Raw genomic sequence first — 17,465 nt, 5'->3', positions numbered from 1 at the left:
TTTGCTAACGAGGCCGGTGAACTCGTTGTCCACCACCAGTCCAGTCCATCCTGTGCTGTGGACTGTTGAGACTAGAGTAGGAGACAAGCAAGGGAGTTGTTGCTCAAGGGAGGTGGTGTCAGGCGGTGATGCTTCGGCAGAAATGGGCCGTCAACATGCGCTCCAGGGCTTCAGTGAGAATGTGTCACTCTCCCCTCTCTCTGTCTGTCCCAGTGGGTGGTACTGGCTTAAGCTGACGTGGAAGTCAGTGATGTCCGCTCATCTGTGCGGCCCCGCAGCAGGCGTGGGCGATCGCTGGAACAGTGGCATCGCAACTAGACACTGACTTTCCTCGTAACTGTTGATATTACAGAGTCAGTAGTTTGACCAACCAACATGCACTGGCCTTGACAAGCGTGCTTTTTACCAGCGAGAACTTCAATACATGCTGGCTATGTTGCGCCTGATCTTCTGCCATTGGCATTGGTGTGCCCGGTGTTGCGAGGAATTAATGGCACAACGTGCTGTGAGAGATAGTGGCATATATGTCGGGCTACATGTATTTATGTATAGCACAGTGTTCCCCTGTATGCTACCCCTGCATGCTGCCCTGTATTTTACCCCCGTGTACTATCTCTACATGCTACCCCTGCATTGTACTCCTGTGTACTACCTCTACATGCTACCCCTGCATGCCACCTCCGTATTTACCCCTGTGTGTTACCCCTGCATGCTACCCTGTATTGTACTCCTGTGTACTACCTCTACATGCTACTCCTGCATGCCACCTCCGTATTTACCCCTGTATACTACCCCTGTATGTTGCATGCACAAAGGAACATGGTCAAAGGAACATGGTCAGAACATCGTGATACTAACACACACCAGCAGCAAATACCAGGCACAACACACACCTCATAGACTTACTACAGTCGCTTCTTAGTTTTTAAACGATATTTTTGCAGAAACCATCATTCACGAAAATGGATGTCTAGCAGTGGTTGGATGCGAGAGCTGAATGTTTTTGTAGACCGAAGACAGTTACTGGCTGTGTTCAGTCATGTTTATAGCGGACGCTAAGGCCGGACAGATCTTACCGGAGTTCCCTTCGGGAATGGACACAATGATTTACTTTACATATTCACTGTCCCTGCAGACAAACACAGGATTGAATGAGATACAGGCTGAAGATATGACTGCGTGTCTTCGCTCCTGGGTCTTTCGCACCAAGCACTGTACTTCTCTGTCGCTTGTAATCACATGCTGTATAGGTTTGGCATCAGATCCCCATTGTCCAGAGGAGCACATCTTGGCAAAAAAATGCACTTGCTTTGGCTGTAATACTATCATACTAAGATTGCCAAGAGTAAGAAAACTCAACGTACTAGTAGCAAAGGTAAATAAGCTGCCAAGACTAAAGTGTGTAGCTCCGCATACAGGGCCTTCATCGGCGAAAACTCACATCATGTGTTCCAAGTGCGGTGTGAACTACTGTACGTACAACGAAAGCAAGCCTAGTAGTGTGCGCCGCACAGTCCGAAAATCTGCAATGATCATGCCAATGACTCGCAGAAGCCGAGTGATTTTCTGTCAGGGAGTGCTATTTTTACTACTCGTCTGGCCGCTAGAAAATGGCTGGGAACGTACAATGAGAACACTACAGCATGTGACATGAGTTTTCACTGTCGGCATACCCCATAGACAGAGTACCCAGAGCTGCACACTCGTTGTTGCTTCTCTACTCTTGGTTGTACTAATACAGATCTGTCGGGCGCCGAAGAACGGAGCGCCGAAGAACGGCCAGGCTAGAATTTTACCAAGCACCGCATATCAATGTACACACGAAGACTCAACTGCGCATTGACTGTAATACATGAAAATAAGAACGGTCTAGGCTAGGAGGCTGACCCCCCAGTTCTTTGGTTTAGGCTAGGAGGCTGACCCCCCAGTTCTTTGGTTTAGGCTAGGAGGCTGACCCCCAAGTTCTTTGGTTTAGGCTAGGAGGCTGACCCCCCAGTTCTTTGGTTTAGGCTAGGAGGCTGACCCCCCAGTTCTTTGGTTTAGGCTAGGAGGCTGACCCCCCAGTTCTTTGGTTTAGGCTAGGAGGCTGACCCCCCAGTTCTTTGGTTTAGGCTAGGAGGCTGACCCCCCAGTTCTTTGGTTTAGGTTAGGAGGCTGACCCCTCAGTTCTTTGGTTTAGGTTAGGAGGCTGACCCCCAGTTCTTTGGTTTAGGCTAGGAGGCTGACCCCTCAGTTCTTTGGTTTAGGTTAGGAGGCTGACCCCCAGTTCTTTGGTTTAGGCTAGGAGGCTGACCCCTCAGTTCTTTGGTTTAGGCTAGGAGGCTGACCCCCAGTTCTTTGGTTTAGGCTAGGAGGCTGACCCCCAGTTCTTTGGTTTAGGCTAGGAGGCTGACCCCCAGTTCTTTGGTTTAGGCTAGGAGGCTGACCCCCAGTTCTTTGGTTTAGGTTAGGAGGCTGACCCCCAGTTCTTTGGTTTAGGGTAGGAGGCTGACCCCCAGTTCTTTGGTTTAGGTTAGGAGGCTGACCCCCAGTTCTTTGGTTTAGGTTAGGAGGCTGACCCCTCAGTTCTTTGGTTTAGGCTAGGAGGCTGACCCCTCAGTTCTTTGGTTTAGGTTAGGAGGCTGACCCTCAGTTCTTTGGTTTAGGTTAAGAGGCTGACCCCCAGTTCTTCGGCGACCAGCAGTACTGTAGAAACTTAGAGGGAGTGGCGTGCGGGGGTTGACCAAGGCTCCGCATAATTATGAACTCCATATCATGTGCTCACTCTTGCCGTTCTGGCTTATCTGTGTCTCTGGCATTGCTTGTATGTACTACCTCTGCAGATTGGGAGGAATGGAGAGACAGTGCACATTCCCGGCAGAGACGCCAAGCTCTTAGCGGTACTGCTGACACAGTAGCCACGACTGCTCAGAATAACCAATGCTCGAAGGTTGTCTACCGCGATACTAACACCCTGTTGGTAGTTATGGCACGGCAGCATACGGTGAGTGCCGTGGCTGCTCGGAGGAGTGTGCTACCTGCTCAGATCGTACAGCGTGTACATCGTGTAAAAGCAATCGGCTCCTACAAGGTAATGCATGCCAGGACAAGTGCTCTAATGGATACGTTCTGCTACAGCGCAACGTAGGTTCCAGTGTGAGTGTTCGACTTGTCGACAGTGCTACGTTCAACATGGCTACACTGTCAGCTCAGCAAGGACGACTGGAAGTTCGAGATGAGAATGGAAATTGGGGAACTGTTTGCAACAAGAGCTTTACTTTGACATCTGCTAATGTGGTGTGCCAACAGCTAGGTCTCGGCATGGCTTCAGCGCTCACAAGTGGACGGTACGCAATAGCAAAACGTGACGCGCCCATAAATCTGGGCTATGTTAAATGCACTGGTCAGGAGAGTTCCATATTTGAATGTCCACTTAAGCGTCGTCAAGACACGCTGTGCACTCACTATGAAGATGTCGAAATTCAATGTGCTGGTCCAGACACTAGCAGATCATGTGTTGTACCGAACTGTCCACGTGGATTCTACCTAGCTCAAGACAAGAATAGTGACATGACTATTTGCCAAGCATGTGATACTGGCTGTGCAAGTTGCACTGCTACATCTACTAACTGTTTGGAGTGTCCATTTGGGCGGTTTCGCAAGCCAACGGGGACAAACGGCTCAATCTGCGTAGCCACCTGCGGAAACGGCTTCTATGGGAATACTGTCAGCAAGCGTTGTCTACCCTGTGCTCAGTCTTGTAAGACTTGTGCTAACGGTGGAAACAGCAATGTGTGCACCAGCTGTGCAAGTCAACAATTCTTGAAGGATGGTAGTTGTGTGGCATCATGTCCTGATTGGGAGATTCGACCCACTACTCGACTACTGAACTCCACAGCGACACGGCTAAAGGGTCTCATCGAAGTCTATTACCAGGGTGTATGGGGACCCATTTGTCGTGACAAATTTACAACGGTGGATGCCAACGTTGTATGTCGCTCTTTGGGCCTGGGACGTTCTCTACGAAGTACGTACCGCAGCTCATCGTATGCTGGAAGCAATATCCCTGCTCGGTCTGGCGATACCATGCTGGACGAAGTGGCATGTATCGGCAATGAGACGGATGTCCGATCATGCTCTCACGACGGATTTCGGACGCATAACTGCCTTCCCTCGGAAGATGTCGTAATCCAATGTTCTGGACCGTATGTACCTCCCAGTGAGCTTATTCAGTGTGTCAAGCAATGCCCAGATGGAACATTTCAGGAACGGCTAGACAAACTCTGCATTGCTTGTTCAGCTGATTGCCTCGGTTGCCGAGATCATGCTAGTGTGTGCACGAGCTGCAGACGAGGGAAATACCTAATTGGTACGTCGTGTGTCACGGACTGCCCCAGTCACATGTTTGCCAATACACTGACGGGAATGTGTACACGGTGCTCGTTGAATTGTGAAACATGTGGAGATGGACAACGGAACAACACGTGCACAAGCTGTAAAGATTCCAAGCTGCTGAGTGGCACATCGTGTGTACAAGCTTGTCCGCCACCAACTCTGGCACTGAACGGTCGCTGTGTAACAAAGTGTCAAGATGGCTACTATCCAGATATCCAGGAGCAGACCTGCCTAAAATGTACCTCCAACTGCACGCTGTGTACTAGCCAAGCACAATGTACAAGATGTGCACTGCCATATGCGGAACAAAACGGTCAATGCGTACTGCAATGCTCGCCAGGCAGAGGAGCCGAAGACGTTGTTCCCACGAATTCTCTTGTTCGACTTGCCGGCGGTACCTCCGACCAAGGTAGAGTGGAAGTCTATTTTGGTTCTCGCTGGGGAACCGTATGCGATGACTACTGGAGTATAACCAATGCGAGAGTGGTGTGCAGACAGCTAGGTTTCAACAGGGTCGTCAGATCACGCATTTCGTTATCCGCTAATAACATTCAACCAGCACACAACGATGACCCGATATGGATGGACAATGTTCAATGTCAAGACAGTGATGCTTCTCTATTCAACTGCTCTCACCACGGCTGGGGAAGGACAGATTGCTCGCACTCGGAAGATGTAGCCATTCAGTGCGGCGGCAGTTCAGCTAAGCGCTGTGTGAGCGTCTGCTCCGACGGACTGTACGGAACTCCATTGAGCACATGTAAGCGATGCTCTGGTAACTGTAGAACCTGCATAAATACGGCATCAACATGCACTGGTTGTAATACAGAGACATTCCTGTACAATTCCGAGTGCATCACACAATGTCCACGGGGATTTTTCAAGGACTACAGGCTCCAAAAATGCTCATCGTGTGATGGCAGCTGCTTATCATGTGCTTCCAGCGCCAGTTCCTGCACCAGTTGCCACCCGGGATACTATCTTGAAAACAACACCTGCACAGCACAATGTGGTCCCCAACGCTTTGCACTCGACTACAAAGCATCTGTACGACTGGTCAATGGCAAAACTCCACTGGAAGGCCGTGTGGAAATGTTTCATATGGGCAAGTGGGGATTCGTTTGTGATGACTACTGGTCGCTAGCCGATGGTGAGGTGCTGTGCCGGCAGCTGAACTATGGCCCAGTTATCGCTGTATTCTTTCGCAGCTACTTTGGTAGCAACGATACGCAGTCAATTGTACTGGATGACGTACGATGTACGGGAAATGAGACTCGTCTAGAGGACTGTGCTAGCCGCACACCCGGAACTCATAACTGCTACCTCTCAGAAGTTGCCGGTGTACAATGCGCTGGACCCAATTCAGCACGTCGATGTGTTGACCAGTGTCCCACTAACTACCGTGGTGTGCCCGGTGGGGTTTGCCAGCGATGTGACTTCTCTTGTGCGGACTGTGTCAGCAACGCTCCTACCACATGTACACAATGCTACGATGGATTCTTTCTAGAGGTCAGGGTCTGTAGTGTGTTGTTAATGCTATTGCTGCTGAGGCTGCTGTTTTTGGGGCTGTATTCACTGCATTTTGTATTGTCGGTGGTGGCTGGGGTAGTGTTTGTGCATGGCCGTTGTTGGTGAATGGTCGGTGTTGTGTGGTTGTGCACACCCTATACGCTATATCAGGCTTGTACTTCAAGATGCTTGCTCTTCTCTGAATTTGTCTTCCGTATTCTACTTTTCTCTGTCTTTCTGTGTCTCTGTCTCTTTCCCTGTGTGTCTCTCTCACTCTCTCACTCTCTCTCTCTCTCACTCTCTCTCACACTCTCTCTCTCTCGGCATCACTCTCTCTCTCTCTCTCTCTCTCTCTCTCTCTCTCTCTCTCTCTCTTCTCTCTCTTTCTCTTTCTCTCTCTTTCTCTCTCTCTCTCTCTCTCTCTCTCTCTCTCTCTCTCTCTCTCTCTCTCTCTCTCTCTCTCTCTCTCTCTCTCTCTCTCTCTCTCTCTCTCTCTCTCTCTCTCTCTCTCTCTCTCTCTCTCTCGTTGTTTTCTACTTCAGGGAGGCAAGTGCAAGGCAGCATGCAGCTCCAACTTCTACAATGTCAGTGCTGTGTGCAATCAATGCCATTCATCATGCAGCAAGTGTAGTGGTCCAGCTGCAACAGACTGCACTGATTGTCCGAAACGTAAGTGAAGATGACATGCTTCTATTCAGAGTGAAGTCTGCCATTTGGTAGACTGCGATTCTAATCCAGAATGCTTTGTGGGAATCCATTTGCAGTGCCACTTAATTGTCTGCATGTTTGTACGTGTCCACTGGACATACATACATGTATGTTTGTGTTGCAACATAGGGGCATTAGTCTGTTGCATGACATTTCAATGTGTGGAATGTGTTGTCATGGCTACTACCATGGTCTCTCTGGCAATATCATACAGGTCAACCCTCCTGGTTTCCCGGGAAATCGACAATACTCCTGGGGTCCCGGTGATTTCAAGCGGACTCCCGGGAAAATCACATTTTTGCTTGATCCAGTTTGTTCCTGAAAACTCCAGGGACTTGCCTTCAATGTCCCGGTTCTTTTTTCAAAAATATGTACAGTGCGCACTCGCACTGCGAACTGTGCAGGGCATTTTCAAGACCTGACCAGCCTACAAATTGTAGCCGGCATGATCTGCACCAACAGGCGTGCTAGGCATGCGACTGATCGAAGTGCACTGCGTGGTTGAACTGTGCTGTATGCAGAGTATGTGCTGCCAAACTTTTTTTGGCGGGAAAAGCTCTTTTCACTGGTTTTTGTGCCATCCAGGGATTTTTTTATAAAAAAAGAAATCAAGGGATTCTGCTTGTCTTGTCAAGGGATTGAGATTTTAGCGGTTGGCCAGTATGCAATATCTGTTCTGGACTTGTGCATTGACAGTTTGCTTGTGTGTGTGTGTGTGTGTGTGTTCTTCGTATTCATCTTCTTCAGCCAAGTATTTGTCGGGAGGTCGCTGTCAAGACGCTTGCACTGGCTATACACTGCATAAGGAGATGTCGCAGGGTATTCGACTGGCCAATGGCACGGCTCGATCTGGTCGTGTTGAAGTCTACAACTCCAACACCGGGCAATGGGGTACAGTTTGCGATGACCAGTGGACACTTCATGATGCTACTGTTGTTTGTCGTCAACTGGGCCTTGGTCCACCCGTTGCTACAATCAACCAACACAACAGATCACGCACTACAACATACTACAACCAGATCACAAACCTCTCCATTCCTATCGTGCTGGATGACCTTCACTGTAAGGGCTCAGAACCAACCTTGTTCGACTGCAATCATGCTGGAGTGAACAGTCATAACTGCCATCATAGAGAGGATGCTGGTGTTATCTGCTCACCACCGCTAGTGTCTGCGCCTATCTGTCTGCCTACTTGTGACACTTCGCAGGGATACCGTGTGAAAGATGCGGTAGCACGTACATGTGAAAAGTGTGCAGCGACATGTAAACGCTGCAGCACGGGAAGTGCCACCGTATGCGAAGAATGCATCGAGGGAAGATTCCTGAGTGCGTCTGAAAGTGGGCAGTGTGAAATCAAATGTGAAGATGGTTTCCATGGTGACACAACTGACGGTACATGCCAGCCATGTAATGAGAAATGTGATGGCTGTTTCAATGGAGCACGTGATGATATCTGTATTCGCTGTAATACCACACTGGACTTGGTCCTGGATGGCACACAATGTGTATCAGCTTGTCCAGCCGGAAAACGACCAGTGCGCGAAACCTACCAGAAGAATTTAACAAACATCCGCCTACAAGGCACTCAGCAAGTGCTACAACTCTACATCAACTCTAAATGGATTCCGTTCTGCTCTAGCAGAGGAGAGTGGGATCGCTACGCAGCCAGCGTTGTGTGCAGGCAGCTCGGCATGGGTTTACCAACACGATACTCCACGTCTCTTGTTCGCGCATTCAACCAGCTTCATGTGAACTTTCTGCGCTGTCTCGGTACAGAAGCCAACATATTTGAATGCCAGATGCAAACCAAAGCCTCTGTCTACAGTTGCTATCAGGCATCTGTACAGTGCAACGCATCTCTTGAGGCATACGATGAGGAAGTGTGCACAACTGTTAACGATAAACCATGCTCGAATGGATTATGCGAAGCAGCAGCTGGATGCTTCAACACTACTAAGATCGCCGGCTATAAATCAGCGTGCTGGGAGTGCCCGAAAAACTATGTGGGAGATGGACAAGACTGTAGAAGTAAGGATGAGATCATAGCGTATGCCTTAGAGGGTGAAGGGGGTGAGGTTGGGGGCGGGGGCAAGGGACTTAGATCATAGCGTATGGCTGGGGGGAGGGGGGGGGAGGGGTGAGGGACGTATGGCATTGTATTATGCTGGCCAGACCTGCCACAATCTTCACTTGCAACACAGCCATTGGTCCGAGGCAACTGCACCTTGGTGATTGTGAGATTCCTTTGCCTGTGGTCACTATCTGTGCTGCTATGGTGTACAGTCTACTCGCGATAAGTCACACACTTTCAAGTCGTGCACTCGCGATAAGTAAAGCACGCACTTTTAAGTCGCTCACTCGCAATAATTCCCGCACTTTTTTCCTATTTAGACGGCATATACTTTTGTATATGTATGCAAAAGCGTAAGTCACGCGCTCGCGATAAGTCACGGATTTTTGTCTTCAAGATCGGGTGCGCGACTCATCGAGAGTAGACTGGACTGTGTACAGCTTCACTGCCCAACCTGGCGTGCATGCTATCGACCATTGGGTGACCAGCCGCGCTTGCTAAGAACCGTATTCATCACTGGGTTTATAGAATAAATATGTTGGCGTCAGTGAGTCCACCCAGTACATATTTTCATTTTTTCTACTTGAGAACACGTGGTAAATTTAGGGAATGTTTTTGTATTTTTGACTTGCAGCTTATGCCCTTGAGCCACACAAACTGGTGTTGACACCACGCAACCGATCAGCTGTGGTGAACCAGACAGCAGCGGTTGTACTGTCCTGTGGTGCAAATGCAAGCAGTATAATCAACTGGTGAGTTTTGTTTTCTAGCCACCTGTATGGAGTGTGTGTGTGTAGGGGAGGGGGGGGGGGGGAGTAGCGGGAGAGACTCGCATGTGTGGGCGCCCACATACACACACGCGCGCGCGCGCGTGCGCCCGCACAGACGTACACACACGAGTGGAAAAGGTGTGTGAGGGAGCTGGTTGTATGCGCAAAAAACCCATCTGACATGTCCTTGTTGCAATTTATGCTGTGTAGCTAAATTCTTGCCAGAATGCCATACTAGTTCTTCGGCAACGGACTGAAATACAGGTTTTATTCACGACTTAAGACCACGGCTATTGTTACTACTGCACCTGTCATTGTCTGCTTGCTGTTGCTGTGTTCATTGTCTTCTTGCTGTTGCTGTGTTCATTGTCTTCTTGCTGTTGCTGTGTTCATTGTCTTCTTGCTGTTGCTGTGTTCATTGTCTTCTTGCTGCCAGGTTCCATGAAACACGCAGACTAAACCTACTGCCGGTGCAGACTACCACCTTGGATTACATCCGTCCTCGGTTCACCTACAAGCTGAGCGCTACTGGATCTCTGTTACTGGGACGTATACAGCTGTCCATGCAGGGAAAATATCAATGTTTCTCCAAGACCACACAGCTAAAACTATCAGCAAGCGCCTATGTGAATGTGCTCAGTCCAAGTATGTACCTTTCATATTCCTTTATGTCTGGCTAGTGTAGGCATTGGTGATCACTCACTAGAACATCGGGAACTAAACTGCATCAGTGAGCGGGTGATCATAGCATCATGTGGGATGTACTCAGTCACAAACACTGGAGGTGTGACTTGCACCTAGAGACAAGTAGTGCTTGCTCTCGCGTGCGCGCGCGTGTGTGTGTGTGTGTGTGTGTGTGTGTGTGTGTGCATGTGTGCGCACGCATTTGTGAGTTTGTGTGTGTGCAAGTGTGTCACTTGACAATGCTCTCAGGCCTTGACTGCAAACTAGCAAGTGTGTGTTTATGGTGCACTGCAGACCATTGCATGTCCACATACAATGTAGATTAGTGCTGCTGTGACAGTACCACTATGGGTATATACATCAGCAGAGCTGTAGGTGTGGGTAGCAAGTGATGTGTGCTATCCCCGTCACAGGTGTTGCATCATTTTGGTTGGCTCGGTTATTTTTGCAACATTTGCTAATGCTGGAAACCGCCCAATATTCGTGTCGCCAATTTTTCGCGATCTCTCAGAACCAGCGAGTTTGCGATGGCAAATGTTCGCGGAGCACTGGGGCCACACATATGCACCGACTGTTTAAGTTTGATTTCACGGTGGTTGATATTCGCGTTATTCTCTTCTCGCTAAATTGGCAAACATGAATACGCCGCAAACGCTAGGCAGTTTACGGTAGTTGAAAATGACTGCTTCTTCATATTGTGTGTGTGTGTGCCTTCTTCAGTTCCCATTGCTATTCGCCCGTTTAATCAAACGACTGTGGTTGCTGAAGCTGCTGAGTTTACACTGAGATGCCAGGTATGTCGACCAGTGTGTGTGTGTGGGGGGGGGGGGGGGGCGGGGCAGGGTGAAGAGTGATTTTGGTTGTATATTCGTCAGTCCGTTGGTGAACATCACATTCCTAACGCACTGCTGTAGCATCGGTGTTGTGCAGGCCCTGTGGAACCGGTCCGGTTAGTCAGGCCATGGCCGGACCAGTGTTTTGGCCAGCAATGTGTGTTTACTGCTGAGGAAATCGTGCGTATACCCTGCATATCGTACAGAAAGTATAAAGGCTAGTTGACGGCAAGACCAACCGAAAACTGCTTCCGCTGGTCCTGCTGTGGTCTTTGTGTTTGCTGCCTTGCAGGCTACTGACATATCATTGTTGTGTTCTTTGTTGTGTGTGTTGTCTTGCAGGCTACTGGTGTTCCCACTCCAACGATAACATGGTCACGTAGCAATGGGGGAGCTGTAGAAAACAACGGCGTCAAGTATACAGTGACGAATGACAGCTTGATCCTGCTCAATCCGACGCTCGCTGACACGGACACATACACTTGCAGTGCCAGTAACAATTTCTCTACAGCATCTGCATCCACAGTTGTCCGTGTGAAAGGTGAGAGAATGTTCTACACCTGTTGGACTATACCATGCCATTATGTTGTGAAATACCTGTATTGTCACTGGTGCTGTAGAGTATTCAGTTGATTTTAGACATGCAATTGCTCTGATGCCTGAAAGGTACACTGGTGCCGGGGTCCGGTCACTGTGTGTGTGTCTGGTCACTCTGTGTGTGTGTGTGTGTGTGTCTACTGCACTGGGTGTGTGTCTACTGCACTGCTGATGTTAAAAGTTCACCACTCCTGTTGCTTGTGGGTGATTTGTGTGTGTGGGTGTGTGGGTGCAGCTGCTTCTGCGTCTGCTGCTGTTTCTGCTGCTGCTGTTTCTGCTGCTGCTGTCACTGGTAATACTACTAGCTATCAATAGCCCTGTTGGTATTGTTCTACCATTCTCTCTGTGTATGGTCCCTGCCTAGACCATACAATGATCTAATCATGCAGTTTATACACACACGTAACTGGCTCACTCTGAACGGCTCTGAACTCGGAATGTAATTATCTTCAACCAGACTCAGCTGCAGCAAGTGAAGACTGCCTCCGAACATCCCAAAACCAACTTCACACGAGCTTGCATCTCTAGTGCGCATGCTCGTGAGAAGTCATAATAATATGACTCGACTGAGGGACACAACAATCTGTGATTGTGATCGTTCTCATGACTGTTATACCTGAGCTGTCATGGCTGTCATGGCTGGTGTTATCTCATGTTTGCATGCAGGTGCACCACTTTTCTCCCGCACACCTCCACTAGAGGGCATTGTCCTGGATGAGAACGAGGCTATCGTACTTACCTGTGGCATGGAGAACTTTACGGATACAGTCATCTACTGGCTGTATCCACGATCTGTCTATCAGCCTGAAAGCCGTGTCTTTGTCGCCGAGAATGCAAACGGTTAGTTCATTTCAGCAACTTATTCGTGTTATGTTCCCTGCTCTCTCTCTCTCTCTCTCTCTCTCTCTCTCTCTCTATCTATCTCTCTCTCTCTCCTGTGCCTGACCAAACCCCTGATTAGATGGCAATACTCGTAGTATTACATATTACGCTGAAGTTGTCTGATCCACTCCTTTCCACTTTGCCAACATTAGTACATTACAGTACGCGTACGTGTATGTTTTCAGTGCAGGTGTAGGCTGTAATACACGGTTGTAATTCTCAAAGCCGGTGTGCAATGATGGATGGTTGCAATTCGACAATGTCATTTTTGCTGTGCACCCCAGGTCCGACATCAACTCTTACAATTCGCGGAGCTGTTAGCGGTGACAGCGGCCTGTACACATGCAGTGCAAAGAACAGCGCAGGACAAGTGGACTATCAAATTCCCGTCACTGTCAGATGTAAGTAGTGAAAATAGCTTCCTGGTGTATGCATCTAGTGCTGTAGATCACTTTAGACCAGTAAGGAACAGTTTCCTGCGAGCACAGTCTCCCTTCGCCTTAGAACAACACATTCAGGCCTACAGGAGACCCAGGAGCCCGGCAATTCGAAACAGAATACCCTAACAGTGGAGATGAGGAGGGGATATGACCGAGTCGTATCACAACCACTGGCACAAGCGCCGAAAGCCCCATTAGCCATATCCATGTATAGCCCGTGCATGTGTCTGGCCACAAGTTCCCAGTTGACTGGCGGCGAGTACAGGGTGTACCCGGCCGGTGCAGCCACATTATCTGCTGGAATGCACACAGAGCACAGGTACAGTGCTGTCTCATTGCTCACCATTCGCCCATTCGCCCATTACATGTGTTGCCCAGCATTCTATTTCACTGAGGTTGCCAATCATCTGTATTGTTGCTTGCTAGTTATCTTCCCAGACTACATGTAAGTGTCACAAGATGCATTAGCCATCACGGTAGGTAATGTATTTCACACTGCCCTGCCGTCTGTATTTACCGCTCGCTATGTTTTGTATTTCACACCCACCATGTGCTAAAACTGTTCTGTGTTATTCAATGCTGCTGTTGCTGCTGCTGCTGCTGCTGTTGTTGTTATTGTTGTTGGTGTACAGCTACTATGGTCATGGTCAATCAGACAGTGTCACTGGAGTGTGCTGATTACTATGTCTCAGCGGATCGCAGAGTGCTCTGGAGCGTTCTCAGAGCCGATAGACGCACAAACGTTGCCTTCAACGAACGCTACGTTCAGAACGGCTCTCACCTGACTATCACTGGCTTGCAAGTGGGAGACGGTGGACAGTACGAGTGTCTGTTGGTGGATGTGTACGATACAGAACTGTCGCGTCGCGAAACCACTTTGGTCGTGCTTGGTAAGGTCACAAACTACACTGGATGCGTACTGCTATTTGCCAAGTCATGACTGTATTCTGGCAGCAAAGGCTTGCAAATGTTTGCCGTGGTTGCAGATGTTCTACTGCAATATCTTCTTTGCTAGGCTGTGTACATAGAGTAGCACTGTAGTACTGTGGTAGGTTCTCATTTGACCCTTGATGAAAAAACTACTACTACTAGTACCATGAATTGACAGACCTATTGAAGATGACAACGAAGAATGGTGTACGTACAGTTCAACTGCATGCCGTATTATTGCACTGTGCATGTACTGGAGGAGTTTCGAGTTGCTCTCTTCACGCACAATTGCTCATAAACAGTGTGTGCGTGCGTGTGCTTTGCGGGTCCAGGTCCGCCTGTGTTGACACCAGCGCCGGCCAGCCCTAACTTCACAATCACGGCTGCCAATGCATCGAAAACTATTGTCTTGGACGTTATCATTCAAAGGTAAGCAGCCATGTGTGACGCATCTTGTAGCATTAGGCACCACTGATGTTCTTTGCCCTGCTCGCGTCTATGTTCCTTCTTGTGTACAACCGGTCTGCCCGCCTCTGCGTACAGGGTCGTTGACTCTAAGTTGACCTCTTCATACAGGGTCGTTGACTCTAACTTCAAAACTTTGCTTGTGCTAAGTGCGCACGTGCTAACGATCAAAGTCTAAACACAGGGTTCGCAGCCAACCAAGCACACAAAATTCCAAACTTTTTCCAAACCAATTTCAAGAATTTCCAAACCCACTCGTGCAGGAAAAATAAATTATAAATCTCTTCTGCACGACTGTCTTCTCCACTACTAGTACAACCAGGGAGTAGTAAAATCCTCCCTGGTACTACCATCAACAAATTCACCAAGGTGCATTGCGATGATATCGCCTTCAGCAGCTAGAGCCCCTGAAAATAGCAGGGGAATTCATACGACGAGAGTTCCCCTCCGTAAGTTCAAATCCGCCTCCAGAGGGGGTTCCAATGAAACATTTACATAGCTGGTGTCCATCTCAGCGCAAAAGACGGCTTCATCCTCGCCAGCAAACTCATCTGAGTGCGAAAGGACCTCGCCATCCTGCTGTCCCGACTTCAAAGAATCAAAGTGGAGCGCGAGCGCCAGTAACAAAAAAACGGCCAAATAAAAGTCATCACCGACCGCGCTTGAGCTGCACTGAAATGACTGTACGAGACTCGTACATGCAGTGAACACCACGCATCGCCAGCGCGTCTTCTATCGCGGCACTCAAAACCGCCACTTGCATGCAGTACTGCCAGCAGTGCAGCACATCTGCGGCCAAAAAATCGAAATTCAAAACTTTTTCCAAACTTTTTCAAAAGGAGCGCCTTTTCAAAACTTTTTCCAGACCTGGAAAATTGAATTATAAAATCCAAACTTTTTCCAGACTTCCAAACTTCGCTGCGAACCCTGTAAACATGCATCTCACTGGTGTGGTTGTGTAAATTCTTCTTCTTCTTCTTTTTTTTTTAATCGTACTCAATGCCACTGTGTTTATCAGCACCAACTTATCAGAGATAGGGGGGTTAAAACGGATTGCCGCCCAGTATAGGCCACAGTCTCATCTGACCACTGTGTGTTTGCGGTGTTTGCGCTTGTGTATGCATCTAGTTCAACGCCGGTGTCGGTGGTGTGGAGAAGAAACGGCGTGGTCGTGAATGACGCACACGCTAAGCAGCTGTCAAACTACTCCCTGATGATCTGCGGTGTGCGGCCCGCCGACTATGGCAACTACACTGTAACGGTCTCCAACAACCTGGGATCCGACTATCTAGGTTAGTGACACACAGACAAGTACCCTGCCGTTATAGTACCGGGCATCTCTGACAGGAAGTACCCTGCCGTTATAGTACGGGCATCTCTAACAGGGACAAGTACCCTTCCGTTATAGTACCGGGAATCTCTGACTGGCAAGTGCCCCTTTCTGGCAAGCACCCAGCCACACACTAAAACTTGTATGATATCGGTGCCAGTTAACTCGACATCTGTACTAGTTAACTCTAGACATCGGTGCCAGTTATCTCGACATCGATACCAGCTAACTCGGCTTCCACTGTTTAAGCGTTGTGCACACCAGCCATTTTACTGGTGGGCTAGCTTTGGGCTAACGCGATAAGACCGGCGCACTGCTCTCTATCGTGCTCTTCAACTGAGCTGGCTTTACGTGCGTGTTCAACGGCTGCTCATACGCGCTCAAATCCACTTGGGTAGCTCTTGATGCGTTGACTTTGGCTAGTGCTTTCCTTTCCAGTGTCACTGAGCAGTCGCCGGAATTTATTTGCAAACACACAGACACACGCACACACACACACACATACACACACACAGCGTACTAGTATTGCATTCAGCCGGTATCTACGATAGTAAGAGTAACTAGGAGATATTATGATGTTCAGTGTAGTCACTACTACACAGTAACACTATTCATTGCAACACTGAGTTTGACTGAACTGCATCGTGCATGCAGAATACATACCGTGTCCTATCCACAATAAAATTATACTCGTGCGCTGCTCACTGTTTTTTTGTGTGTGTTTGTGTTTTCACTTCTACTGTGCAGACAATGCACAGATTGCAGAGCGACGGGTAGCGCCCACTGTTCCGCCGACCAGTACTGACGGCGGCTCAGGCAACGGTGCTACCATTGCCATTGCAGTTGTGTGCACACTGCTGGGGCTGGCCCTGATCGCTGTGCTTGTCGCGGTCGTGTACAGGCGACGTAGGGACCTGAAGAACTTTGACGTGAAGAACGGAGACAGGAAGAAAGTCGGTAAGGGCCCGCAGGCACCGCGCACCACTGCGGCCTTTGTCAGCGACGCACCAGACTCCATGGCCATTGGAAACCGATTGGCTGGTGACGATGGCGACGATGGCTTTGCCAGAGTGGGCCGCTCGGTGGCAACCAGGTCACCGCAGGATGTGCCGCAAGTCAAGCTAGATCCCAACGAGGATAAAGCACGTTACAACAGCGGTGTTTCCGACACGCTACATACATGTACAGACGTGTGAGTGAGATGGTGTACGATGAACTCGTCTGTGTGTATTTGAATTGCATCTAGAAAACCACGTTCCGGTAGTGGCAGGCACAGTCCTCCTCTAGCCCTCCCCAGCTCCAATAGTTCACGTGCATGTTTGACAACTCCCATATTCTCCTAACCAAATATCTGGTTTAGCCCCCTCCCCCCAACCCCTACCCTATCATATTGCCGTCCTGTCAGGTTTTCTTGATATAAATATTCAACATCTCCAATGGCATTCTGAATGTTTGAACCCTGGCTCGCTGCTCCTGCTGCTGAAACAATCGCGTGGCGCAAATCTCGTCTTGCCACCACATGCTTTAGACTGGATGTGGTGGCGGCAAGCCGCATACCGAATGCAGTGTTTGCCGTCGTTGCTGTTAGCACCACGAGCATGTGTGTTTTCAAGCTGGCTACTGACCACCATTGCTCTGCTTCACCCCACCGTATTTCTTACAAGGAGGTACATCCTTATATTGTGTGCTACTGCTAGCCGTACTAATATCATTATTTGGTACGTTTTTGTCTAATATTAATTCATTTAATTTGTGGCGCAAGCTGACTTTCCCATTTCATCCCCCTCCAACTTTTTGAATACTCGCTGTATATCTTTGTATTTTGCGCAGAATTTCGGGCTGAGTTCTTGTCCCGCCATTGTCCCGCTATTG

The 17,465-nt window shown here is 49.0% G+C and overlaps 1 protein-coding gene across 1 annotated transcript; it reads left to right on the top strand.

Annotated features, from left to right (window-relative positions):
- The first annotated feature begins 2,954 nt into the window (after positions 1-2,954).
- LOC135819361 (deleted in malignant brain tumors 1 protein-like) lies at positions 2,955-17,102 on the top strand. Its single transcript, XM_065332555.1, has 13 exons — positions 2,955-5,883; positions 6,426-6,552; positions 7,339-8,619; positions 9,297-9,414; positions 9,869-10,077; positions 10,837-10,910; positions 11,292-11,490; positions 12,213-12,386; positions 12,713-12,829; positions 13,501-13,758; positions 14,131-14,227; positions 15,392-15,555; positions 16,341-17,102. Exons 1-13 carry the CDS (start codon positions 3,172-3,174, stop codon positions 16,787-16,789), a joined length of 5,979 nt encoding a protein of 1,992 aa, XP_065188627.1. The 5' UTR covers positions 2,955-3,171; the 3' UTR covers positions 16,790-17,102.
- Positions 17,103-17,465: the final 363 nt, after the last annotated feature.

The sequence above is a fragment of the Sycon ciliatum genome, chromosome 6 (assembly GCF_964019385.1).
Source record: "Sycon ciliatum chromosome 6, ocSycCili1.1, whole genome shotgun sequence".
NCBI lineage: Eukaryota > Metazoa > Porifera > Calcarea > Leucosolenida > Sycettidae > Sycon > Sycon ciliatum.
This window is presented reverse-complemented; position numbering and strand designations above follow the sequence as displayed.

Bases quoted from the DNA above. Each gene is read 5' to 3' on its own strand.
- LOC135819361 (XM_065332555.1), top strand. From the start codon at position 3,172: ATGGCTACACTGTCAGCTCAGCAAGGACGACTGGAAGTTCGAGATGAG. The intron at 6,553-7,338 runs GTAAGTGAAGAT...CATCTTCTTCAG, and splicing joins CTGCACTGATTGTCCGAAAC to CCAAGTATTTGTCGGGAGGT. The intron at 10,078-10,836 runs GTATGTACCTTT...TGCCTTCTTCAG, and splicing joins TGTGAATGTGCTCAGTCCAA to TTCCCATTGCTATTCGCCCG.